Genomic DNA, 26,936 nt, shown 5'->3' with positions numbered 1-26,936 from the left:
AAGAGATTATTCATTTTTTAATTTTTAATTCAAACTATTTTCCACGTATGCATGTAGTTGGAATTTTTTTTATAAGAAAATGTCCACATCAGCTTTGACTAGGTCAAAATCAAGGGGGGCCCTGGTTTTGAAAAGGGGGTGAAACTTGGGGGGCCAAAAGTGCTATTTTCAAACTTGGAGGGTCAAAATCGCAAGTTTTACAAACTTGGGGGGCCAAAAGTGCATTTTAGCCTTTCCCATTTCGAAAAAATTGCTGATAATTACTCCCTCCGTTTCAAAATACATGTCCAATTTTTGCAATGTGCACTATTCACTTGACTTACTTTGACCATACTTTTTAACTAATATATAAATACAAATATTAGCATGTAAGATGTTGTTTGATTTGTCTCGACAAATATTTTCAAAATATTAAATTTTTATAATTTTTTACTTTAGAAAATTAAAGATATTAACAGTCAAAATTATGCATTGGCATATGTGAAGTGGTTGACTTGGACATGTATTTTGAAATGGAGGGAGTATTAACTTTAAATTTGAAAGTATGGTTATTTAAAAGTAAATATTTTGTGTCATTTTATCCATATTTTATCGATATTTTGTGTTATTTTGCCGATAATTATAGAATTCACTTTTAAATAATCATATTTTATCGACTTTAGTAATTTTTCGCTCATTTTAATTTTATTTTGTGTTATTTTATATTTTATAATAGGGTTTTAAACTATATATAGATGAAATTGTGAACAAAAAAGAGAGAATAATATGAATCGAAATTTCCAATATATTAAAATAAACTCAAGGGATATGTTATATTTTACTTCAGGATGTGTTAAATATTTTTTCACAACCAACATTATACAGTCTTAGAGAATTTCAACCATCACACAAATATTTCTAAATTTGAAATTTATGTAAGAAATAAATAAAAATGAACTTTAGTATATTTTTTTTTTTTGAGGGAAATGAACTTTAGTATATATAGCCTCATTTTTCCTTTTTGATAATTACATGTATGAGTTCTAAACATTGATCAACAATATCTGTAGAAGCGGAACCCAAATCTTTGAAAATTAAATGACAAATCATTTAATCCAATTCATGATCGTGAACTATTTGAAATATGAGAGCTTCTACAGTGTAGTCAGAAAATTGACTTTTTTAAAAAAGTTAATTTTGATTTACAGAGATGTGTGAGACTCAACAGCTAAAACTAACCAAACAATTTAAAATATCAACAATTTTCAACCTGTAGATTCCATTAACCCATTAATTAACAATGATTCAACAAGTCACTAATAACAAGAACAGTCATAAAAGAAATAACACAAACCGAAACTAACAGGTTGCATTTGAATATTATGCTTAGGGAGATACTAAACTCTCAATGTAGACATTTGGGCTCATCAAATGACCGATTTCAATCTCGCGAAAATTCAAAATACCATTTTTTGAATTGTACAAAACGACCTTTCGTTTGTTACCTTCCCTCATTAAATCCACAAGCATTTGGTTATCTTCAGAATTATATAAAACATTGCCATAGGCATGGGAAATAGGAACTCCCATATAAGAGATATTGTATAATTTAGTCCAAGACTCTTTATTTCCATATTCCTTCATAATCCAAACATCCACAAAGATATCATTATGTGAAAATATGCACAAGCAATCCTTCAACACTCCCAAGTTCCATGACTTCTTCTCCAAGTTAGGTTGCGAAAGAATTTTATATGACTCCTTCTCCAAATCAAAAGAAACAATTTCACGACAACATTTATTAGGAACATCAAATGCGAACCAATTAACAGTACCACTCACAAATATTCCTGATCCACGAATGATACCACAAAATGGGAAGTCATGTATCCTTCTCCATTTATCAGTACCCAACGTATGAACGCAAACTTCATTTGTTTTGCTTCTTATACATAAATAAATAACAATGACCTTATAATTATGAATGAAATGATCATACCCAAAGCTATAGAAGGAATCAAGAACCCTTTTCCATCGATAATCTTCTTGTGGAGGCAATATCTTGAATTTTCTAATGGAAGGGTTCCACAAAATAGCATAACGATGATCAACACTGGTGGCACTAATACACAGGATGCCGTCGCAAGAGCAAACCGCCAAATGTTTACCGTATCCATTAGTTTTTAAACTTATAGGGAGATTGAGTTGTGTATGTGTACCAATAGAGGAAGAAAAAACAGAGGAAATTGGGAAATCAAAGAGAAGTAACTCACGTGATTTGTCATTCTTGGAGCTTACAATAAGGTGGTGGCGCATGGTTGACAAATGAAGGTGCTTCTTTGCGAATTCAGGATCAGAGATCAAAGAATTAAAAAACTTGCAGAGGCATCGAAGTTGTACAAGTAACTTCACCGGAAGCCTACAAAGGATCTCAGGCAGGAGATCAAATGGAAGTGTAGGAAGCGGCTGGGATGTTAGTGCTCCTGATGAAGTAATTAATTGCTTCCTCTTAGTACTGGTTGTTTCCTCCGCGAGTGACAGAGAAGAAGCTACGTCGTTGCTACCTTGCGCCATTTCTTCTACAAACAACTAAAGTGAAAATTGTTGGTTAGAAATATAAAGAAACGCTGGGCGGAATTTCCAAAATAGGGAGGTAGTTCCAATGAATATAAACAAACGCTGGGCGGAGGTCCCAAAATAGGGAGGTAGTTCTAATGCTATGTTCGAAAATATCTTCTCTTTATTTAAATATAAATTCCATCTTCTCTAAAACAAAAAACAAATATGAACTCTATATTTTCATGAGTGTATTAGTTATTAACTTTTTATACATGTAAGGTTATTGTGTGTAATTTTTTTTTAACAAGTCAAAATGAAATATATTAAATCATAAAGAATGGTTCATTTCTTAAAAGGTGTGCAGAAGAGAACCACTCAACAAAATACAATGTTAAGTGTCTGATGCCATAAAAAAACACTACGAAAGAATAACAAAAAGAAAGCTACAACATAATACCCATGCAATGTAAAGGGTGCCGCCACCCGTCATTATTATTGAAAGAGAAAGAGAGCATATTGAGCTTTAGCCATAAGAAAGACATACACTTGACGTTGTCTGTCAAATGATCCAAATCCAAAGCTTTCTGCTTAAAAATCATGTTGGTCATTTCCTTCCAAATAACCAAGACACAAGCATGGCATATTACTTTCAGAAAAGAATGTGTAAATCGCAGTAACCTCGCCATATAACCAAATTGATGAAGATGATCGCGAACCAATTGTGGTGCAATAAAAGAAATGTCGACCCACTGATATAAACGGTGACACGCACTACCAAAGATGTCACCTCGAAAAAGAAGATGAACCGCGGTCTCAAAGGAACCACACTCTCCAATGCAAAAACTGCCATCCTGATGAAGGACTCTCCAACGAAGAAGATTGTCTTTGGTTGAAATTCTGTTGTAAAGGAGTCGTCAGGAAAACACTAAAACCTTTAACGGAATTTGCTTATGCCACATTGCATGGAACAAAACACGCTCAAGAGTGTAACAAAGAGTTATTGTGTGTAAGTTTCTCTGGTACATTTCATTTCATTCAGATAAAAAAGAGTTGTTATTTAGGAGACATGTAAGAGTGGAACAAGTTGGTTTGGTTCTATCTTTTGAGAGAAAATTAATTAATCTATACTCTATAAAAAAAAAACCCTTTGAACTTTTTGAGCTGACTTTTCCTTTTTAAAAAACCCTTCAATTTTCAATATAAAAAACACATGCAACAAATAGATAAGAATAAATTTCAATATTAAAAAAATGTAACAAACATGATATGAATATATTTATATACTAGACCATCGACCCGTGCTAACGTAAGGGTCATATCGAAGGTAATATTTGACGGTAATAGGTAATAAAATAGTTTAGATGAATGTCTTGATTGTCATATAGTATTTCATAATATTAAGAAGCATAGACGTTTGTACTGTACAATAACATAATATTTCCACGACATCATCCATAGACGTTGGTACCGTACCATAACATAATATTTCTACGACATCGTCCATAGACGTTGGTACTGTACCATAACATAATATTTCCACGACATCGTCCTTGATACCGTAGCGTAACATAATAGATTAAGTATAGCGAGACGCGTTAACATTTATATGTAAGAGATTATGTTAAGTATAGCGAGACGGGTTAACGGTTATTCCTTTAAAAAAATTGCATATAATTAGGAACATAAGTTTATTTTAATTTAGATAAACATTAAATGCAAAAGTGTGGAGGGAAAAATTAGGTTTAAATTAGGTTAAGTATAGTTAAACGGGTTAACATTTATAAGTAAGAGATTATGTTAAGTATATCACATGATAAAATCGCAAACAAGGACCACATGTCTCGGGTTGTTTTTCTATCATGTGAAAATTTGCACATGATAAGAAGTTTAAAGTAGTAATTTTGACTTGGAACTTGTGCATTTTATATTAAATATGTAGGTTTTTAATAAATAATTGTTGATTTTCAATAAAAAATTACTACTTTTAGTTACCTTAACATGTGCAAATTTGCACATGTTAGACAAACCCTTTTTAAAATACTAGATTTCTTTTACAGTTCAAACAAGTATATAAGCTCCTTTCCAAAAAAATAAATGCATAAGCTAAAATGAGAAAACTGATATATATGAATAGTGATTAAAAAATACATTAGTACAACATAGTTTTAAATATAAAAAAGGGTTCGTACGAATACTTTACATGTAACACTGTCAAATTTAAAAGCGCTTAAACACTTAGAAAATTATTATAAACTTATTTTTTTAACAATTCTTACAAATTTTATATCTTGGAATTTCTTAAGTGTCAGAAGTTTCTTAAGCTTTAAGTTAGTTTACCACTTTTGAGTAGTGTAAGCACATACAAACTCATTAAACTCATTTTGTAGAACTCTCTGACTTGTGTGTTCGAGCAATTGTAATCTTGTTTGATTATAGCGAAAAATCATTTGGAAGTGCAAGGGGAATTGACTAACTTCAGATTCTAGGGTGAACCATGATAATTTGTTTGTGTTGTCTCTCATCTCTTACTCTCTGATTATCTCTTGCTCTGTTTTTGTCAAAACCTTTATAATGGTTTTCATAAAAAACCAACACCATTCAACCTCTCTTGTGTTTCTCTCACCTTCAATCTCTAACATTAAATGCTTCCTTTAACACCATTGCCTTGGAGCTCTTGTAAGGTTAAAGCGTAGCGAATCAAGACGCTAAGGGTTAAAACGTAGAGTAGGCATGAAAGATGTAAGCATTTGTTGATCATACATAGAAGCATTTGTTAATCGAACATATAAGCATTTTGTAATCTCGCTATGTTAATGGACAATTGTGGATACTTGTTATTGATTTAGGGACGAAAATTAACATACTGGATAGACAAGAGCTCTTTGACAGCAAGTTACTAAAGAGATGATGAGTATTTTTATACGATTTCTTCATTTTGACGTGAAATATACATAAACAGATCAATTATGCATACAAGATATGAGAAGATAACACTGAAATATTAGGTTTCCAAAAAATAACATGAGCAATGCAGAGTCGCATAAACCAGAAAAATCACAGAGCAGCAGAGACTCGAGTAATATCAATTTGTAATTTGTTTTCATATAAAACAAAACAAATAATATCCATATTAGATCTAAAGCTTTGCAAACTTCAGTTTGGAACTTATGACTCCAGCAGTCTTAACATTGAAAGGTAATTTAAAGTTTGTGCTCTTTATGCAACATAAGACACACAAGACGCACGAACAACTAAAAGAGCGAAAAATAATCAATGAACAAGCACCGCAGAAATCAAGGGAGAAAACAAAAAGTAGAATGCCAATCATCATTTCACCTGCCCGCATACCTTCCCTACACAAGTCAACGTGTAATATTAATTAGAAACATGTAATCACATACGATTTATTTTGTGCACAAATCTCTTATCATGTGATTCAGAATGCACGTGTGTTAAATGAGCTAGAAGATTTTTCATATGTTAAGATCTAACGTTTATCTCAAAGCTATGAAGCATTTACGAGCTATAAGTTTCTTCAAACTAGTGTGCACACACACTTTCATGCCAAACCAATTCCAAACATATTAGCTATTATTCCTCTCTTTTTGGATATCTAAGAACAATTTCTATGTTCCTTTCCTCTCATCAACCTCAGAAATATGGTCAAGTGGTTGACCATGTGTGACAGTATGAACCATGCTAAGAACCTCCTATCTGAGAAAGTACAAATCTAGCTCCATAAAATTTAGTGCTACCGCACTTTGATTCTCACAATAAACGGAATATGTAAAAACACATTAAAAAAAAGTGTAAAGAATGGAATATGTAACTGAGTTAGCAGAGACTGCACCAAACCAGTGTAACAGCGATGAATGGGTTTGAAAACAGAAAAGTGTACATGTACAGGAGTGTTTCTCTAATCAAAGGACTTGAATTAATTCATGATAATATGTTATAGCAGTAGATCAATGATAACAGAAAAAAGGAAGAGAAAAACCAAACTAATAAATGATGTAGAATGCATATTTTACCTTTTGCAATCTAATTGATGATATAAACTTTTGCTGAAGGTGAGTTTTGAAGCAAAAATTCAAGTATTCCCTCAGGTATGGATGAAGATGATTTCGACCCTACTTTAAATGCTTCGTGTAACTTGGAAGCTTCTTCTTGTGACCTGGCAGGAAGCTTCGCTAAGTTGGCATGTATCAGTTTCTTGGATAAATCAAATGGAATTCCTTCCATTTTTACTTTCAGTAACTTCAAGTTACGTAAGTAAGGGAAGTCAACCTTTAATAGATCAGGAACTAAGTAGAGAACCTATGCAATGAAGGATGATAATGAATCATGATCAGTTCAATGCAAGTCATATATTTTTAGAAAATTTAGAAGAAAAAAAAAATGTTAAAAAGCAAGAATTTTAAGAAGACAGCAAAAATAAAGTCTCAACATCAAAAGTTGAAGAATAGTTGAAATTTTGAAGCACATTTAACGAATATGTTGTAGCATACTCACACACACTCTATTAAAGTATACCTGAAGAATAGTGGAACTGACTGTGAATGATTTGATATCAACAAGCTCTCACAACCAGCTGAGAAAAACTAAAAGATTCCAATCTAAATCTGCGTAACTCCAAGGTACATTTGCATCAATTTTTAGATGTGTAACTGAACAAAGATGGCTCCAAACGAGTTTCTGATAAGGAATACCGATAAAAACAAAAGAACGAAGACTTGCAGTAGATAGCTCGATTTTGCGGTAGTTCCTAGCTACAACACGAGGTGTTCTTACTGTTAAATTAGCAAGTGTGACACTTGATATGTGTAGGTTTTCCGCATCAAGAGCAACACAACGATCAATGATCAAACTATTCAAATTCTTAAATTCTGAAAAAGGGTCAGCACAGCCATTATCCCCAACATGAAAGGCAAAGTTCGTTAGAGATAAGCTCGTTAATGCTGGAAAATTCAAAGAATTTGGAAATAATGTTGTCTCATTAAAATTCTTATGGCCAACAAAAAGGTCAAGAGATGTTAACGTAGGACATGAAAAGAAGCAGGAAGTAAAGTGTTCAATATCACATGTAACAGATTTGTAACTGTTGGACATTGTGCGAAACTGCATATTTTAAAATCCTTTTGAATATGTGTGGCTCCACTAACCCTGTGCGTCGAAATTCTAGAGTGTGCAATGCTGTTGAGGCATCGCGTTTAGACAAAATTGAAGACACAAATTTGGTGAAACCCTTGAGTTTGATCCGTGTATATAAGGAGTGTAAATAAGTATTTAATCTAAGGGCGGGAACATGCTTCCACAGATTCTTCCATCTCGCGGACAGTATGCAAGTTTGAACAGCAAGTTTGGTGTCCAAAAAAGACAGAATGTGAAGTAAAACGCAATCAGGCAACTCACTGAGATTGTCTTTGTTTTCAGTTCGCTTTAGTCTCTTCATTCTCGACCCAAATGAAATCTACAGGAAAATTAAAAGACCAAACTTAAGAACTATACCAAAAAATGCACCTAAAAAAATTAAAAGACAGCTAATTTAACGAAAAAAATGAAATTCAATTGAAAAAGGAGAAATACCTTTGGCGAGGTGTTGTTTGTGATTGATGATAATTGAGACAAAACTCTTCTTCTACCTTTCGCCTCTTATCACCGTCGTATCGTAGGACAACCCACTTTCATGTACGAGCCCTAGTTTTATGTTTGTTTTCAAAGACATGGTAAAACCTTGCCTTTTGATTGGGTGTTTTTTTTTTTTTTACGTTGGATTGGATTGGAACTTTGGGAAAATTACTTTTCTCACATCAGAAACTTCCTAAAAACACATGGAAGTTACTAAACCACCCTTAACAGTAATGTGTATTTATACAATTGAGCCAGGACTAAATAATCTTGGGCCTAAATAGATACTAATGATTTTTGTTCAATAAGAAAAAAGATACTAATGATTTATAATATTTTATTTATATTCTAATAATAGGGTTTAGACCTAGATATTAAGCGTTCTAAATAGCGACTTTTTCATTGAGGCATTCGGTGGTCAAGCCCCTCTGCTGTTTGCATAATCTAAGCAGGTTTTCCCTGATGCTTTATCAATAGCTAATTAGCAAAGGTAATTTTTCTCTTTCTCTTTTCCTCTAATGATTTATCTTTTCTCAGATGCTATAAATCATCACCTGCAATGATCTGTTTCAGTTTTGCAAGTGAAAAAATGAAGAAAGGAAAGAGCAAACGTAACAACCATAGTGAATGCCAAGAGAATAATAAAGTCAGCCTTAGTAATTTTCCAGATTGCATTTTACTTTATATACTGTCGTTTTTGTCGACCAAAGAAGTTGTTCAAACTTTAATTTTATCCAAAAGATGGAAGAATGTATGGAAGAATCTTCCCACCCTTACATTAATTGCTTCATACTTTAATACTGGAAAGGGTTTCACAGAATTCGTGTCTAAGGTTATGTCTCTTCGTGATGCCTCAACCTCACTGCACAATCTAGAGTTTCGCTGCCATGACATTGTGGACCCTTTCCTACTCACAAGTATTTTGGAATACGCTGTTTCACACAATGTCCGTAGATTAAAAATCCTTACTAGGTGTGATATTCAACGCTTTCCGACTTGCTTATTTTCATGCCACAGTCTAACATCTCTTCATCTTTCTGTTTGTCACCCTAAACAGTTTTCTATGTGCACTTTGTTTCCTAATTCTCTGAATTTACCATCATTAACCAACTTGTATCTATGCCACATTTCTTTTTGTGTTGGTGATGATGGTAGTGTAGAACCATTTTCTAAATTAACCAGTTTAACAAGTTTGATGATTGTGTATTGTGAAATTGTGGATGCGCAAAACCTTTGCATATCAAGTACCAAACTTGTCCAATTAACTATATACATGATTTCTTATGCTCCTGAGACCTATTTCGGAATTGATATATCTACTCCAAGTCTTTGTACCTTTGAGTTTCATGGTATTCCTATTCAGAAACTCCATCGGAGCAAGAGAAATCTCTCTTCTATTAAACATGTATGTATTGATTTAATAACTTTGTGGAATTCTGTCGAGGTTTCATTGGTTCTGCTCAACTGGCTAGTTGAGCTTGCTAATATTGAATCATTGACTGTGTCTTCAACTACTCTTCAGGTACTTTGGGGGCATGTTTGATTTGACAAAAAAAAAAAACTTCCTTTCATTTTCATTGTACACATATAATTACAAGAACTTTTTTGCTTATTATGCGTGCATTTTATATTGCATTAAACTGATTCTACAACTTCTTGTTTGTTTAGGTTCTTTCCTTAGTTCCAGATTTATTGACAATTGAGCTCCCATTCTTGTGTCACTTAAAATCATTGAAAGTAGAAAAGAGACAAATATCATCCATACCTGATGGAATGGTGGACTTTTTGCTTCAACACGCTCCATCGGCAAGTGTTGTCATATATTATTGATTAAGGTAAAATGTGCATTCTTAAGTAGAGAGTAATTTTGTCTTTAAATCCTTCTCTCTATCTTTTGTCAATATAAAAACATAATAATAATCCTTCTCTATTTATGTTTTCCACGATATCGGTAGTTATAACTTACTTTCAGTTGACAAATTACAAAACCCTACGTAGAGAAATTAACAAGCTTACTTTTGCAGCTGGTGATTGAGCTAAAGTGGATGTAAGAACGATAAGGCTGTATTATTAGTGAGAAGATGATAGCTTGGTTCATCTTCTTATTGGCAATTTAAAACTTTAGACTATATATTGTTTTGCTGCTCATGAAAGACGCAAATGATAAGTTAGATTGAGTGATAGTTAAATACTAATAATATATCAGTTATAAAATAGTAAGGTTTTTCTTATTTCACTAACTAAAACATTCTACTATCCAAAAATGGGAATATAGAGTTTTTACTTATATTTCAACAGTAACGAAAAACGGGATTTGGCTGCTGTAATGTGTAGTCACTAACTTTTTTAATCTGAATACTGCAGTAAGGATTGTATATGGAGAGCAACAAAAGGCTTTTATGGCCTTGTGTGTGAGCAATCTTTTGTGATGAAGTCTATCATACAAGGATTGGAAGCGTTAACTCCTTACTTTCTTTGTTGCTGCCATGAAACTAGTTCCATTCTGAATTTATTGCAATTTACTTTAATTATTTAGTACTATTATATGTATCGAAAAATTTAATCCTACTACAACATGTTATATCTTAAAAAAATCGGAAGTATTAATTTCTCATTGTTGGGGTAGATAAATTTTAGTTTTATTTGGTTGATAATTATTAGATTGGCTATTTGTTTCCCTATCATTGCGCAACAGAAACAATCAAAACTTCCCCAAGCTTGCACTTTTGATAAGCAACAGGATAACTGAAATCCCATCATCACTCACGTCTTAAGCCATCCAGAAACCATATAAACAGAAGTTTCACAGATTTATTGACGTAGGGTGTGATAGGTTACGAAAAACATCAAGGGATAAAAACAAATGGATTGCTTCTAGCTTGTTTATATCACATTATGATTCTCAGCGGCCTTTTTTTCTAATTCAAATACTTGCATTCTTTTGCAACTGCGAACAATAGTAATAAACAATATCAGTTACAAACGAAAACTACAAACAGTGTGTACAGACCATAATATAAGAAACCTAGAGGTTCAAGACATAGCAGACATGTTCACCTCAGCTCCACCTCAACTTTGTTTCAAATACTTTCTACAACATAAATGAAAACAAGGGGTATTTTAACTGTAGCAGGGTAGCTCTTGTCAAAAGGGGTATATTAGTAACTAAAATTTGTCATTAGGACTTATTCTTGAGTGTATAAGCTAGTTTCACATTTCCTTATGTACTATACAGAGGAGAAGCATTTAAAGAAACTTTTGACAATGGGTGTCTGGAAAATACACGGTGTTATGCATCAAGTCCAAAGTGGGGTTTATTTTAGGTGCATATGTGTAAAGGGTTGTGATTTCGTTGTACTTTACTACTAGCCAATTTCCGTTGCAAATGCATGCGAGAAGGTTGTAACGCTAAGCAGAAGAGAAACAGAGAAAATGACGGCATCATGGATGTAGTGGATGTTGATTTTGATGACAACATGAATAGAATAGGCCCTTCTTGACATATATTATTTTGGGCCTGATTAATATGTGGTGTTTATCTTTATATCGATTTAATGTCTACAATCTAAAATAAGCTTCTTGAAGCATTCAACTTAACATTTGACGCCAGATGATCATACAAAAAATCAGTTAACATCAATTAAGCCTATAAAAATGAGGAAAGATCAATACCACAATATTGAAGACTTACATTTGTAACTGTGCAGAAACCTAATTACACATAATCGTAAAAACCAGAAATAGAAATAGGGACGAGCCTGATTCAGACAGAACCAGAAACAATACAAGAAAAATGCAATTACGTAGAAACACACATACCAAAAATGCATAAACCAAAAACACAAATTAGTAACACAAATTAAGAAGTAAATGAGAAGCATTTAGACACGAAGCAATGCAGAATTGCGTAAACCAGAAAAATCACAACGCAGCAGGACACAATTGCAGAAATGAAATTAATAAAAAAAATTGAGAAGGAAAAAGATTACACCAGAGTTGATTACCAAGTTTTATCCAAAAATCCGAACCCTTGGAATTGTCACTTCCATTGTTCCACATGTACAATCACCAATTCCCAAACCTTTCAACCTCTAAACTTTCTCTCGAACTCTATCCCTCACTCTTGATTTTAACTCAGTATTTCCCTCTTCTATTTCTTGCCATTTCACAAAATTCTCAGAGTGCAAGCAGCATATTGCATAATCGATTATTTCAATTTTTATACTAGCTAGAGAATACTATTTCTGTTATGGCATCAAAAGTTCAATTATGACCAACTCAATCAATCTTTGCGAAACTTGAACCAGGGTAAATTGGAAGTCCAATAAGTAGTGGATGTTCCATATAATAAAATCATTATTGTGTGCAAACCAAAAACATAAAAAATTAAATAGTAATACTGAATCTAAAGCTTTGCAAACTTCAGTTTGGAACTTATGATTGTATCCAAATTCCAAAATATTGAACATCTCAATAACTCTAGTAGTCTAAACTCTAAACATGGAAAGGAAATTTCAAGTTTTGTACCTTCTATCAGACACACGAGAGGTACAAAAGAGTAACACAGAAAAAATTAACTATGGATAAGCATCGTTGAAATCCAATGAGAAAACAAAAAGTAGAACACCAATCATCATTCCACCAGCCCACATACCTTCCCTACATAAGTCAAAATGAATGAAAATTATCACCAGAAAGCATTTGTTGTAATATATATTGGAAAAATGTACTCACATCAGATTCATTTGCTGCACAAATCTGTTTTCATATGATTCAAGAGGCACACGTGTTCAACGAGCTAGAATCTTTTTCAATTGGTAAGAAGTGGAGTTTATCTCAAATGAAAATGCATGCTCGCGCAAACGCAAGCGCATACACACACTTTCATGGAAAATAAATTCCAAAGATTGTAGTCATTATTCTTCTTTTCTTTGATATCTAATAGCAATTTCTATGTTCCTTTCCTGTCATCAACCTTAATTGAGCTCAGCAATATGGTCAAGTTGTTGACCATGTGTGACAGTACGAGTCATGCTAAGAATAATGTGCAACTCTAGTTCCACGTGCTTAGTCCGATGTGCATAACAGAATTATAACTAAGACCCTCCTGTTTTCGCATTTCTTTGACAATTTCTAGTTTCTTAATTTGATTTTAACTCCTGTTTTCTCATTTCTTGTGAAATACTACAAAGCTGAAATATTTTAAGGAAGAGGCCAGGAGCTATTTTTAGAGCCCAAACTCTCCCAGAGCGGAGAGTTCTATCAAACCCCTCTGTCCCTATTTTTTTTCTTCCTACTTTCTATGCACTTCCAATTAGCAACAGCTGTTATTTTACAGTTTAGTCAGTTACACCTTAGCTTTCCTATCATTAGACACTCAACCATTGTTATTTTATAAACTGAAATAATTGTAGTTCCTCACAATTTCAAACAGCAGCGATAAAAGAGCCTTCATTTATTATATTATTCGGTCAAGCATTCCAATAAATATGTTAATTTGGGATCCTTAAATCATTAGAAACTAAATCATGTAAAACACTAACTTTCAAGCAAAGCAAAATACAGCACCTGCAACTCTCAGTATGCAAACAAAAGTGACTCGAAACATTGACTGTTGTTTTCATGTCTGCAGGGAATTCTGCTTCCCAATTTACATCAATATCCTTATTTTTTAATTTCTGTTATTTAATACTCCCTCAGTTTCAAAATGAGTGTCACTTTAGCAAAAACAATTTGTTTCAAAATGAATGTCAATTTACATTTCCAATACAACTTTAATTTTTTTCACAGAATTCGTGTCTAAGTTCCTGTCTCTTCGTGATGACTCAACCTCACTGCACAACCTAGTGTTTGGCTGCCATGAAATTGTGGACCCTTGCCTACTCACAAGAATTTTGCAATACGCTGTTTCACACAATGTTAAGAATCCTTACTAGATGTATTCATCGCTTTCCGACTTGCTTATTTTCATGTCACACTCTAACATCTCTTCATATTCGTGTTCAAAACCCTAAAGAGTTTTATATGTGCACTTTCTTTCCTAATTCTCTGAATTTACCATCATTAATCAACTTGTATCTATGGCACATTTCTTTTTGTGCTGCTGATGATGGTAGTGTTGAACCATTTTCTACATTAACCAGTTTAAAAAGTTTGACTATTGTTGATTGTGAAATTATGGATGAGCAAAACCTTTGCATATCAAGTACCAAGCTTGTCGGATTATGTATATACATGCGGCGTTATGCTCCTGAGACCTATTTTGGAATCGAGCTATCTACTCCAAGTCTCTGCACCTTTGATTTTCATGGTATTCCTATTCAGAAACTCCATGGGATCAAGAGCAATCTCTCTTCTATCAAACATGTATGTATGATTTAATAACTTTGTGGAATTCTGTCGAGACTTCGTTGGTTCTGCTCAATTGGCTAGTTGAGCTTCCTAATATTCAATCATTGACTGTGTCTTCAACTAGTCTTCAGGTACTCTGGGGTCATGTTTGATTTGACAAAAAAAAAAATCCTTCATTTCATTTTCAGTGTACACATAATTACAAGAACTATTTTCTTATATTGTATTTAACTGTTCTGAGAAATGTAAGTTGCATAAACTGATTCTACAATTTCGTGATTGTTTAGGTTCTTTCCTTAGTTCCAGATTTATTGACAATTGAGCTCCCATTCCTGTGTCACCTAAAATCATTGAAAGTAGAAAAGAGACAAATATCATCCATACCTGATGGAATGGTGAAATTTTTGCTTCGACACGCACAATCGGCAAGTGTTGACATCATATATTGATTAAGGTAAAATGTGCATTCTTCAAGAGAGATTTGTTGGTTGAGTAATTTTGTTTTGAAATTCTTCACTATTTCTTTTTTCAAAATAATAATTTTAATAATCCTTCGCTTTTATGTTTCCCACGATGTCTGTGGTTATAACTTACTTTCAGTTGACAAATCACATAACCCTACGTAGAGAAACAAACTTACTTTCAGGTGGAGTGAGAAGATGATAGTTTGGTTCAGCTTCTTAATTGGCAATTTGAAAACTCTAGACTAGATTGTTTTTCTGCTCATGGAAGATGCACATGATAAGTTAGTTGTTATTGCTATTATGACGTATTTCTCTGTGGGAAGTGCAATGATTTTATAGAAGTTAACTGAGTTTTTACATTCAATTCACACACTCTATGTTCCAACTGTAACCGAAAATGGAATTTGGCGGCTGTAATGTGTAGTCACTAACTTTTTTAATCTGAATACTGCAGTAAGGATTTTATATGGAGTTGGCTAAGGAGGCTTGTAGAACAATAAAAGGCTTGTATGGTCTTGTGTGTGAGCAATCTCTTGTGATGAAGTCTGTCATACACGGTTGAAAAAGATTGGAAGCATTAACTCGTATAGTTTCTTTGTTGCTGCCATGAAACTAGTTCCATTCTGAATTTATTGTAATTTACTTCGATTATTTAGTACTATTATATTATATATATCGGAAAAATTTATCCTACTACAACATGTTATATCTTACAAAAATTTGGAAGCGTTAATTTCTCTTTGTTGGGGTAGATAAATTTTAGTTTTATTTGGTTGATGATTATTAGATTGGCTGTTTGTTTACATTAAGCACACACTTGTTTATGTCTCACCGCATTAAAATGTGATATGTGAAGTGTTAGTTAAAGTCCCATATTGCATGGAAAAATAATATGAACATCAGAGGTCCCCAATCATCGTGCAACAGATACAATCAAAACTTCCCCACGGCTGAACGTTTGATTGGCTACAGGATAACGGAAACAGTATCAGGTTCTGTTTGTTTTAGATTCTGCATGTTCCCAACTTGATTTGAGCAGACGCTGAAAATCTTTCTTGCGACAGATAATGTATTGGAACAAAGTTTTGCATTACTTTCATTCAAAAATCTTAAAATGCTACTGAATATACGAGTCTTTTTATATTCCTATCAAGATTCATGTTAAGAAATTCCATCACTCACATCTTAGATTAATTACCAATGAAAAAATAAGTAATGAACAATTTTGTTGTAAATTTTTAGACATAACAGATAACAGAAGCATAATTCGTAAATTAAGCCATCCACAAACAACATGTAGACAGAAGCTCTGTAACGTGTGATACATTACAGAAAGCATCAAGAGATAACAAATGGATTACTTCTAGCCTTTCTATAATTCTTTTGCAACTGTGAACAATACTATTCAACAACGTCAGTTACGAAAGCAAACAACAAATAGTGTGTACATATCTATAAAGCTAGAAAACATAAGTTCAGACCATGATACAAAACATATAGCAAACAAGAAACTTATGATACCATTGGTTGTAATATATATTGGAAATATTTAATCAGATAAGATTCACTTTGTGCACAAATCTCTTATCATGTGATTCAAGATGCACATGTGTTCAACGAGATAGAAGCTTTTTCAATTGGTAAGAACTAGAGTTTATCTCAAAGCTATAAGTTAATTCAAACTAGTTTTACATGTGATTCAAGAGGTACACATGAGAATGCACGCTCGTGCGCATGCTCTTGCATACACTCACTTCATGGTTCTAAGAGCAATTTCTATGTCCCTAATTGACCTCAGCAATATAGTCATTATTCTTTTTTTCTTCTTTCTATTTTCTATGTACTACAAGATAATATTAGAATTCTAGTTATATTGTGGTTGTTGAGAGAGAGGGACATGCTTTCACTATAGCTGTGCAATATGAAAAACAATAGCTATATTGTACTAACTGTAAATTTCTAGGTCATAGTATTCAGCACTGCCAGAAGCTAAGCTTCAACACCAATCAGGGTAACACAGAAAGTTCCAAGAAAAGCTAATTACACTACATCAGTTGCTTGGAAGGGAAAGCAACCTAGTACTAATGCCAACAAGAAAAACCCCTCAGGAATTGCTAAAAATATAGATGTCGGAGGTAAATGTCCACTGGAAGCATCTGTAACACACGATGTGAAGGAGGGTACTGGATATTTAGCAGTTTTGCATTCCAATGAGGATACAATTCAGGAAGGAGCTAATGCAGAAGAGTCTGTTATCACTGCATAATTCCTTTACTATGCTTAATAGTGATTGTGAAATACCACATGGGGAGGCAATACTAGACGACCATGATACCTTTGTCGATTTTCATTGAATTTGTTTAACAATCCTCCTGAATCAAACAAGGGGATATCCATTAGGAATTCTAGCTTAGATCAGGGTCAGAAGTCGGAGGCACTTATTTCAATTAAAAAAATGCCCTCTGATTCATCTTTGATGATTAAGCCAACTGCCACCAGCGACTTGCTTCCCGGGCCTCTTCCTGTTCCTACACAAATAAGCTCTAAAATACTAACGGAAATTCTGACAATGGAAGCCCCATAATCTTGATAGAAGTGCTGATAAGTATTTGGTTAGCGACACTGATACTGTTTGTAAAGCCAAGTGTAGAAGGAAAAGCAAAAAACAGAAAAGCCCTAAGTCTTTGGTTGAGGCAATTTCTGACCAGAACATGTCTCAAGACATTCTGGCTTCACATCTACCTGACACACAATTAGATCCTATGGTAAAAAATTCTGAGAAGTTTGTAACTGCATAAAAAGACTCCAACATTACTCCCATTAGTGATGCTGCTTTAAGAAGTGTAGAAATCTTAAAAACATACTGGGGTGATATTTCATCGGAGATCAGGATTTGATAGATATATTAGAATTGTGACGATGGTGGTAAGGACGATAAGTCATTTACTCCATATGTTTCAAATAGACAGCAGAAGAAAAATAGATTGCAGAGTCCTAAAGGATCGAAAAATTAGTGCATTCAAACCCTTGTTAATAGTGGAGTATCTAACCCTTGTTTCAATAAGGTTTAGGCTTTAGTTTTATTCTATGTTCTCTGTTTCTTTGCTTCTTTTGGCCTGTGTTTTAATGTAACTTGTTACTCTCCTTAGCGTCTTTTTTTCTTTTTATCTTTTGGCCTGTGGCAATGCTTTATTTACTGTCTTTACTGTTTAATTGAGCATTGGCTTAGTCACCCCAATATTGTACTTTTCCCTTTATTCTTTTATTGCATTTTTTGTCTTTGAAAAAAAAAGAGACATTGAGACATACCTTATTGTTGATTCTGGTACACTGATTGGACCGGTAGTTGACATTCTAATACCTTTAATATAACGTGTAATTATATAGTTCCTGGTTTTCATACTGGAAAACCTATCCCGAATACCGATTTTCTAGATATTTATTTACGTCCAAATGCATAATTTAATCCAACTAAGAAAAAAACCGCATGCTAGTCAAATAGAGAAGTTGAAAACAAGTTTCAGAAATTATTTTCATCTTATTTTCGTAAGCTCTCCATAATAATTTTTGAAGACAACTTGTAGCTTATTTGAAAATAGTTTGACTTTATTTTATATTTTGTTATTAAAATAGTGTGTGTGTGTGTGTCTATATATAATCACCTCCAGATATAGTCATTCATTAAAACCAATGACTTGAAGATAGAAAGCTGAATCAACTGCTAGACTTGTGACATTGGCTGAAGCAGTAAACTTGTATCGGAAATATTTTTATTCAGAGTGTAACGAAAACAGTGTTTTTTGTTAATAAGTTGGAATAATAAAGGCATTATCTTAGAATTGATAAATTGATCATAGCACCAAAAACAAACAAATCAATAAACGCAACGCAGTCCTTTGATTTATAACTTCAATTTTGATGCCCTGGTTAGGCAAATGAATTAAACAGCAACAATCTATTCCTTCTTTTCTAAACAAAAGATGAATTTGACTTATTAATGGAACACAATCAGAAATATATCAAGTTGTCACACACCTAACTTGTTATGGCGGCCTTTTAGTAAGTGGCGAATTGATGCAGACATAGATGATTATTGATGATCATATCAGAGTTGAACGAGTATGAATAATATATAATATATATTGTATGCTAATCGTTTTGTTCCCTTTCACTTTGAACTGAACTTACATACTACATTTGTACCCGCAGAAATGCTTAAATTTAATGCTTGCAGAAAACAAAAACAATCAAGTCGTATCCATTCCAACATAGATTAAACGATTTTGTGCAGATTCGAAACACCATTTATATCTTCCGAAATAAAAGTTGGGACCCTAACAAAAGGTAATTTCCTCAAAGTGGGACACATAAACAGGTTGAATACGAATTCTAGAAGCAACCGCCTGAGGGCTACTTCAAACAAGACAAATGATCATATTCTTGCAAAGATCACAACAAATCAGACCTAACACAATAATACATATAAAAGTGGTTTTATTTTACCAATGGGCTAATGATGAATAATAATTTGTATTATCCAACAATTCTTTTGACACTCTTGTGATGTTGTAATTCATTGCATACACATTGTGAGTTGTGACCACTGTTATAAAACACTAATCATGCATGATAATGTTTTGTTTAATTCATATTGCATTTTGCAAGATTTGAAATTTGTGCAGCTCATAGCAGATATTTCAAAGAACATAGTAGTGACTTGGCAAATATCAAAATCTAATTAATCATGATCTTCCAAAATGCAATTATTAACCATCTAACACTATGCATGATTGTGAATTATATAAAATATAATACAAATGTAATACAAGATGTGGGACGAAATACCTCTAATAAACAAACAATACAAATGAAATTAACACCAATTTCTCAAGCTTCAGATTTATGATCATTATTTAACAATAATCCATGAAGTCACTAGTCATATCAGAGTAAAAACTAAATAAAAAAATGTAATCATAAATTAACATCTAGATTGTGGATAAATTTCATGCTAAGTGACATAGGACTACATCCTATCGTTAAAAACAAGGCGATATCAAACTCTCAACGCAAACATCTGGTGCGATGATTTGAAATGAAGGAAATCTAAAAGTACCATTCTTGGAATCGTAAATAACAAAATTCAAATTTCCTTCAGACTCCAGCAACACTTGGTCATCCTCAAAAATATATGCAGCCTTGGTAAAACTAACAGAACTATTAGGAGATGGCATGTTAGAAATAGTGAACAATTTTGTCCAAGACTCTTGAATTCCATATTCTTTCATGACCCAGATATCATGATGACCAGCAAATATGCTCAAACAATCTCTTAACACACTCAAGCTCAAGTTGCACACATCTACGCCATCAGGAGGCAAAACTTTTTCATAAGATTCTTTCCGCAAATCAAAAGAAACAATGAAGCGTGGACTTTGCAGTCTTAAATCAGTAGAGGCCAACCAATTAATCCTGCCACTCACAAATTTTCCAGATTTCTCAACAGGCATAACACCAAAGGGAAACTCCTGAATGGTTTTCCAAAAATGGGTACCCAATGTATGAACCTTCACGTCAGTGTATTGTAACACAACAATCACCTTGTAATTATCCGTAAGAGAGTCGTAGCCAAAGCTAAAAGTGAGGTTAGTAATCCCCTGTGACTTTTGAATAAGTGGTAATTCCTTGAATTTATTAATGGAAGGGTTCCACAATACAATCGAATAATTAGAAAAAGCAACACAGAGGAAGCCATTGCAAGAGCCAACAATGTTAGGTTTATTACAATTGTTGAAACGATATTTGAGCTTGGTGACGTTGGTGGTTACACGCCTGGTGAAAAGACAGTTGAGTTGGTAAGACGTGAGCATGGAGTTGTATGAGAACAAAGAGTAAGTTACTCCCTGTATGCGGTGGGTGGTTGACATGCGAAGATGCTTGTTGGCAAATTTGCGATCAGTGATAAAAGAATTCCACAACTTACTGACACATCGAAGTTGAAGGAGGAGCTTCACGGGTAGCCTACATAGAATTTCTATAATGAGGTCGAGAGGAAGAATGGGCTGCGGTGGTGATGTTAGGGTTAGCTGCTTGTCGATGGCAGTGGATGTTTCCGCCATCGATCCATCCATAATACCAAGTTCGAAAACAGTCCTAATCCAAAAGAGAGGAATGATAGAAACACTTTAGGAAGATTGATTCTTGTTCACAATTGATAAAACTGTGGGTTCTCGTTCAAGGTCATAACTCATAAGGCACTGAAACGAAAGGGAAGAATGAAATTGTTTTAGGGTTAAGTTTGATATATATATATATATATATATATATATATATATATATATATATATAGTTAGGATCCGTTGACACCAAATCTCAGTAGTCCATTTTTATAAATCAAAGGTAGGTCTTTTTCACCGTAACGTGCACTCTTATTTTCTTTTTGTTCCTTTTCAATCTTGCTGAACAAAGTATACAGGAACAACAATGGAAAAATGTTGTCTCTTGTATCTTGGCTACTTCCTTGTCCATACCCAAACAAAGGAAACAACTCTTGGTTTTCATTTTAATTTACATAGTTTTTCATTTTACGAAACCCACAATTTTTTATTTTATATTATGCATTCTGATATGCAATTTCTTTTTCTCACCTAAAATTGCACAAATTGAAGCAAATCAATAAATAATGTCCATCGGTTTCCTAACGTCATCCAATTGTTATTGATTTCATAAATCTAATCAAAAAATTTGAGGAATTAATCTTAGAGGATCCATTTGAAGAATTAGCGTAGAGGGTTTTAACTCATATCCACCACTAATTGAATAGTGGGTTTTAATTTCGATAGGAGCAACACATAATATAGATGAAGCATTTGTGAAGGTGTGCAAGGGGAGAAGAGATGAACGAAAATTGCAGATAGCAGACGGCGTACGTATAACGTGAGAATGAAGACAACGGTGTGGTTAGTGCATCACGCATAGGTACAAGGTTAAGTGAATTAATAGGAGCTATTGGATCAAATGAAATCAAGGGATATGATTTGGTGTCAATATAAAGTTTGACACCAGGTGTCAACGAATTCGTTGACACCAAATCTCAACCGTTCAATCTAATTAATCTAATGGTTGGAAATATGGAAACTAAAGATTTATATGTGCGTGTATCATGTGATAATAATTTGTTGATTTAATTAATCCCTAAAATTACTCCAATAAAAACAAAACGCTTAATCCCTGTCCAGGAAAGTCTTCCCTGACGGTCTTTTGTTATTGAGCACACAAGAACGAAGAATGAAGTAAGGACCAACATTAAGCCTTTGAAACTTAATTTAGTCACAAATTGAATTTCAATTGTAATTTTGAATTTTAATTACATAGGGGGATTTTTTTGTCGCAATGTATTAGAGTTTCTTGCAAAGGGCAATAAATCCTACATGACATTGTGTAAGCAATTGGAATTAGAAAGAAAAAAATCAATCATGCGTTAATCGACTTTCCAATAGCTTTAGGGATTTGTTTCATTCCCATAAAAGACAATTGGGTGAAGGAAAAAAAATGAGTTTTATTGTACTTTTGATGGAGAATGAAATCGAAAACAAAAAATCAAACGGATGATCCATTGGTATTTGGGTGTGTGAAAGAACCCGAACCATAGGAATAACGACCTCGGGAGGAAGACGATGAGAGTGTGATATGTTTTTCTTTGAAGAGTCCCCACATTAACAATTAAGTGAATAAATGGGAGCCATTAAGATCAAAATAAAGAATGGTTAGGATTTGGTGTCAATGAATTCGTTGACACCTGGTGTCAACGGATCCTGACTCATATATATATATAGGATCCGTTGACACCAAATCTCAATCGTTTATTTCATTTAATCAAAAGGTTCATATTTATTTAATTGAAATCTCACGTGATCATTACTTTCCGCATTTTCCCTGATCTTTGTTATCTCTCTAGTTTTTCTAATCGTTATTGTGATGATTGCTCATATTTCCCCGTCTCAACCATTGGTTTCTTATTCCAAATGAAAATTAGAGCTTCATCATTTCAATTTATTTTAATGGTTCAAATACTAAGGTAGAATTGTGATTTATTAGACTCAATTATCTATTTCAAAATTATAATTGATCAAACAAATAAACTGGCTTATTTTAGAAACACAATTGTCAAACCTAAAATTTAACAAATAAAATGAAACTCATCAAAAATACTTTTCTCGAGTCTTAGATTTACTATTTTCTTTCCTCTCCAATTGCTATTGTTTACATAGATCTAGCGTCAATTTTCTTCATAGCCATGGGAGGAACAAACCATAAGGGGATGAGACAATATTTACAACAATAAAGTCAGGTTACTCGAGAATCAAGATACGATCATCTTCATAGCCATGGTTAATTTTATTTCGTGAGCTCACGAAATAAAATTAACCATTTTTTAACATTCATATGCAATTATTCAGTTATTTTGCAGACAAAAGAATAAGGAGAATCAAGATACGATCATCTTTCCAATTTGAGTTTTGTAATCATTTAAAACAATAATAGTGTGTGGTTGAAAGAAAGGATACACAATAAATAAAAATGTGGCACTATATTTAACCTTTGATCAAATTAAATCAACGGATGAGATTTGGTGTCAACGAAGGTGTCAACGGATCCTGATAGAATATTATATACTAAATAGGGCAGTCCCAAACGCACAAGGTGTGCCTTAGATAGAATATTTATACTTACTTTTTCATCATTCCAATTATACCCTTAAACAATTTTATCTATAATAAAATTGTTGGTGTCATTTAAAAAAGATTTAGATTATATTTTTTTTGTTATATTGTATTATTGTCGGTGTTGTCGAAATAGATAACCACGGTTAGTTTGATTTTTTATAACTTGAATGCAACAAAAATTTATATTTTTTTTAGTTTTAATCTAAATCAAATTTCATTAGAAAAACATTATTCATAATTTTCAAACGTTAACGCAATACAAAGAGCATAAAGACCAGTTCGCTTGTCATTACAAACAAAATTGTTGAAGAGTATAATTAAAAAAAAAAAAAAAAAAAAAAAAAACCAGCTCAAAATCCTCCATTCATTTTATTATATATGTACGGAAGAGAGGGATTAACTTGCTTGTCTATAATATTTTCAAATATATGATTAAAATAAGTTCCAAGAAAATTGTCTATAATATATATCAAGAAATAGCTCATTCAGCTCTTTTTGGCTAATTTTTTCTCCTTCAAAAATTACAATCAACTTTCAATGCAAATAGTACATATAACAAAAAATAAGAGTAAATTTAAATATTAAAATAAAATGTAAAAAATTGTATATGTCAAACATATTATTCATATCATTTAAAAAAGATAATGAATGAGAGTAAATTCAAATATTAAAAAAAAATGTAACAAACATAATATTACTTTTGTTATCACACAAATTATATCGTGTAACAAACACGGTATGAATATATGTCCAGTTTTTTATTCAACCATACCCAAAATAATGTGTAACAAACTAGGTCAAATATATGTCACTATAAATATAATCAATAAAAAACTAATCATTATGTTATTTTTAGTTTATATAAATATAATCAATAAGAAAATTATCGTGATTTTATTTTTATTTTATATACAAACAAACCAAATTATGTCGAGTTGATAAGTAATTTCGTTATATACTTTAACAATAATTTGTAGATAAATCGATGTGCGAATAATTTTAATTAATGTTTAAAATTTTTAAATTTGTAGTCAAAATTATAAAAACAAAGGTGATAAAATATACACATATGTTAGCGCAATAAAAAGAACATGCAGACGGGTGCGGTAGTGCCCTTTTTTCCGCTGGTTAAAATAAAGTGTATTTATAATGTACAATATTGTAACTAATTTTTTTAAGGAAATATTGTAACTATTAGTTTTTTTTTTTTTTAAGGAAAATATTGTAACTATTGTAATGTGCTGGTTTCCATTTTAGAGGGATTTAATTCTTTTTTTTTTGGTAGGTCTATTTTTTAATTAATAAATTAAATAATATTATAAAAGGATAAAATAGTAAACAAAAGAAGAATTTACCACCGAAGAGATTATCGGGTTAAATCACGACCAAGTCGTTTTCTTTAAGACGTTACTCAACACTACCCAAAATTGTGCAAGGTAGACTATCAATTGCACCAGATCAGGATAAAACAACCAAGTTCAAACTGTATGATGACAAATTGCATTGTAGATAATCGTTCAAGAATTAACACCCACACTATGGTACAAACCCATTGATATGGACATAATATCACTCAAAACTGAAGGGACAGAAGGAGTAGAAGAACAGGAGAAGGACTCGTCGACACAAGTCGAAAGGGGAAGAGAGATGAAATAAATTTGAAGTTTCAGAATATTTTTCGGTGTATTGAATGAGTTAGGAGAGATATCCTTTTATATGGAGAGTTTATAACAAATCTTAAGTGACTTAATCATTAAAAAACTAATTAAACTAACTTAAGAATATAGCAACTTGCATGTGAAGAGTTCAACCATTGCTGACTAAACTAACTACGAAAAAAACTTGAGTGGGAAAACAAACATCACATAGAAAGCATAAAGAAGTTGAGTGATAGAGGGTTCAATGTCATCATCGACATCGACGTTACATACGTTGCTGAAGCTATATTGCCTTTATTAAACAACAAATAATGACACGCTAACCGTTTAGAAGCTGGGTTGTGTGCTTTGATGTTTGCGATTGAGAAATCCCTGGATTTTAATTATTGAGATATTTGGATTTAGAGCGACTCTGTTCTAGTGGTTCGAGCTTTCAATTTCAAATTTCAGGTTCCTTGGCAATTGAAAAACTGATTTATTTAATAATTAAAAAAAACCACGGTTTTCTTTATATAATAAAAAAGTCATGCTAGTCAAATAATCCATAAAATTAATCGTAAACAATTTTAATCATAATTACTTCTAAACCAGCAAAGTCAAATAATCCATAAAATTAATCGACTTTAATTAGTTGTAACGTGGAAGAAAAAAAAACTTACATGTTAATTCTGAATTCTGATGCAGAAGGCGGAGAGAGGTTGAGAAAAACTAAACAATGGGCGAATGAACTATAAACTATGACAACCCTACTTGTTTATATAGCACTAACAAATCTTTTTCTAAAATATTTTTAGTCCTAATCTTTTTTTTAGATGATTTAAAGTCCAACCTTTAACATTTGGTCACGTTTGTTACTAATTTTTAGAGGATTTAAAGTCCAATCTTTAACAATAAATTTTGCTCACGTTTATTACTAATATTTTTTTAGAGGATTTCAAGTCCAATCTTTAACATTATTTTTTGCTCATGTTTCTTACGAATCTTTTTTACTAAAACCAATATCTCCGTGCACCTGCGGACTTATCAAGTTTTTAAAAGAAAGGGTGAAAAAAGATAGGTTAAAAATTGACCTAAAACCACTCTTCCTCAATGAGAGAATGGAAAAAAAAAACTTGTGGAGTTTCTCTCACTTGAGAAATCTCTTCTAAAAAAAATATATTTAGAAAATCTATAATTGGTTTGGGCCAGATGATTTAATTGCATTGCCCTATGTGAACAGAAAATTTATTTTCTAATGTGCTCTAAAAAATCCTTCAATTCTTCAATTTTATTTGTATTTGGGTTATAAAATCCTGAAGATAATTGTCAATGATATATTTTTTTTGTTACAATGCAAAAGGAAAAGAAAAGAGGCAAACAGAGGAAAAAGAAAACAACACAAAAAGGACCATTCTCTAGAAAAGAAAGTTTCAGTTGCGTCCATCTTAAGGAGATTCAAGAGATCATCCGAAGGGGATGCATGGTAGAGTACACAAAATGAATCAACAATATTTCAAATGTCACTCAATTGGCTTGAGATTTCTTTAGTATACAATTGAGCTTTGGGACCTTTCCAGTTCTAGCTTATTCTT

General features: G+C 32.6%; 2 protein-coding genes across 2 annotated transcripts; both read right to left on the bottom strand.

Annotated features, from left to right (window-relative positions):
• Window positions 1-1,365: 1,365 nt before the first annotated feature.
• LOC25488799 (F-box/kelch-repeat protein At3g23880) lies at window positions 1,366-2,553 on the bottom strand. The gene has a single exon (XM_013603943.3). The coding sequence runs from the start codon at window positions 2,551-2,553 to the stop codon at window positions 1,366-1,368; it is 1,188 nt and encodes a 395-aa protein (XP_013459397.1).
• Window positions 2,554-20,020: 17,467 nt separating this feature from the next.
• On the bottom strand, window positions 20,021-21,100 carry LOC11416483 (F-box/kelch-repeat protein At3g23880). The gene has a single exon (XM_003599573.1). It carries the CDS (start codon window positions 21,098-21,100, stop codon window positions 20,021-20,023), a length of 1,080 nt encoding a protein of 359 aa, XP_003599621.1.
• Between the last annotated feature and the right edge of the window lie 5,836 nt (window positions 21,101-26,936).

Source organism: Medicago truncatula, chromosome 3 (assembly GCF_003473485.1).
Source record: "Medicago truncatula cultivar Jemalong A17 chromosome 3, MtrunA17r5.0-ANR, whole genome shotgun sequence".
In the NCBI taxonomy this organism is placed as follows: domain Eukaryota; kingdom Viridiplantae; phylum Streptophyta; class Magnoliopsida; order Fabales; family Fabaceae; genus Medicago; species Medicago truncatula.
This window is presented reverse-complemented; position numbering and strand designations above follow the sequence as displayed.

Excerpts from the sequence above, each read along its gene's own strand:
- LOC25488799 (XM_013603943.3), bottom strand. The coding sequence starts at position 2,553 with ATGGCGCAAGGTAGCAACGACGTAGCTTCTTCTCTGTCACTCGCGGAG.
- LOC11416483 (XM_003599573.1), bottom strand. The coding sequence starts at position 21,100 with ATGGCGGAAACATCCACTGCCATCGACAAGCAGCTAACCCTAACATCA.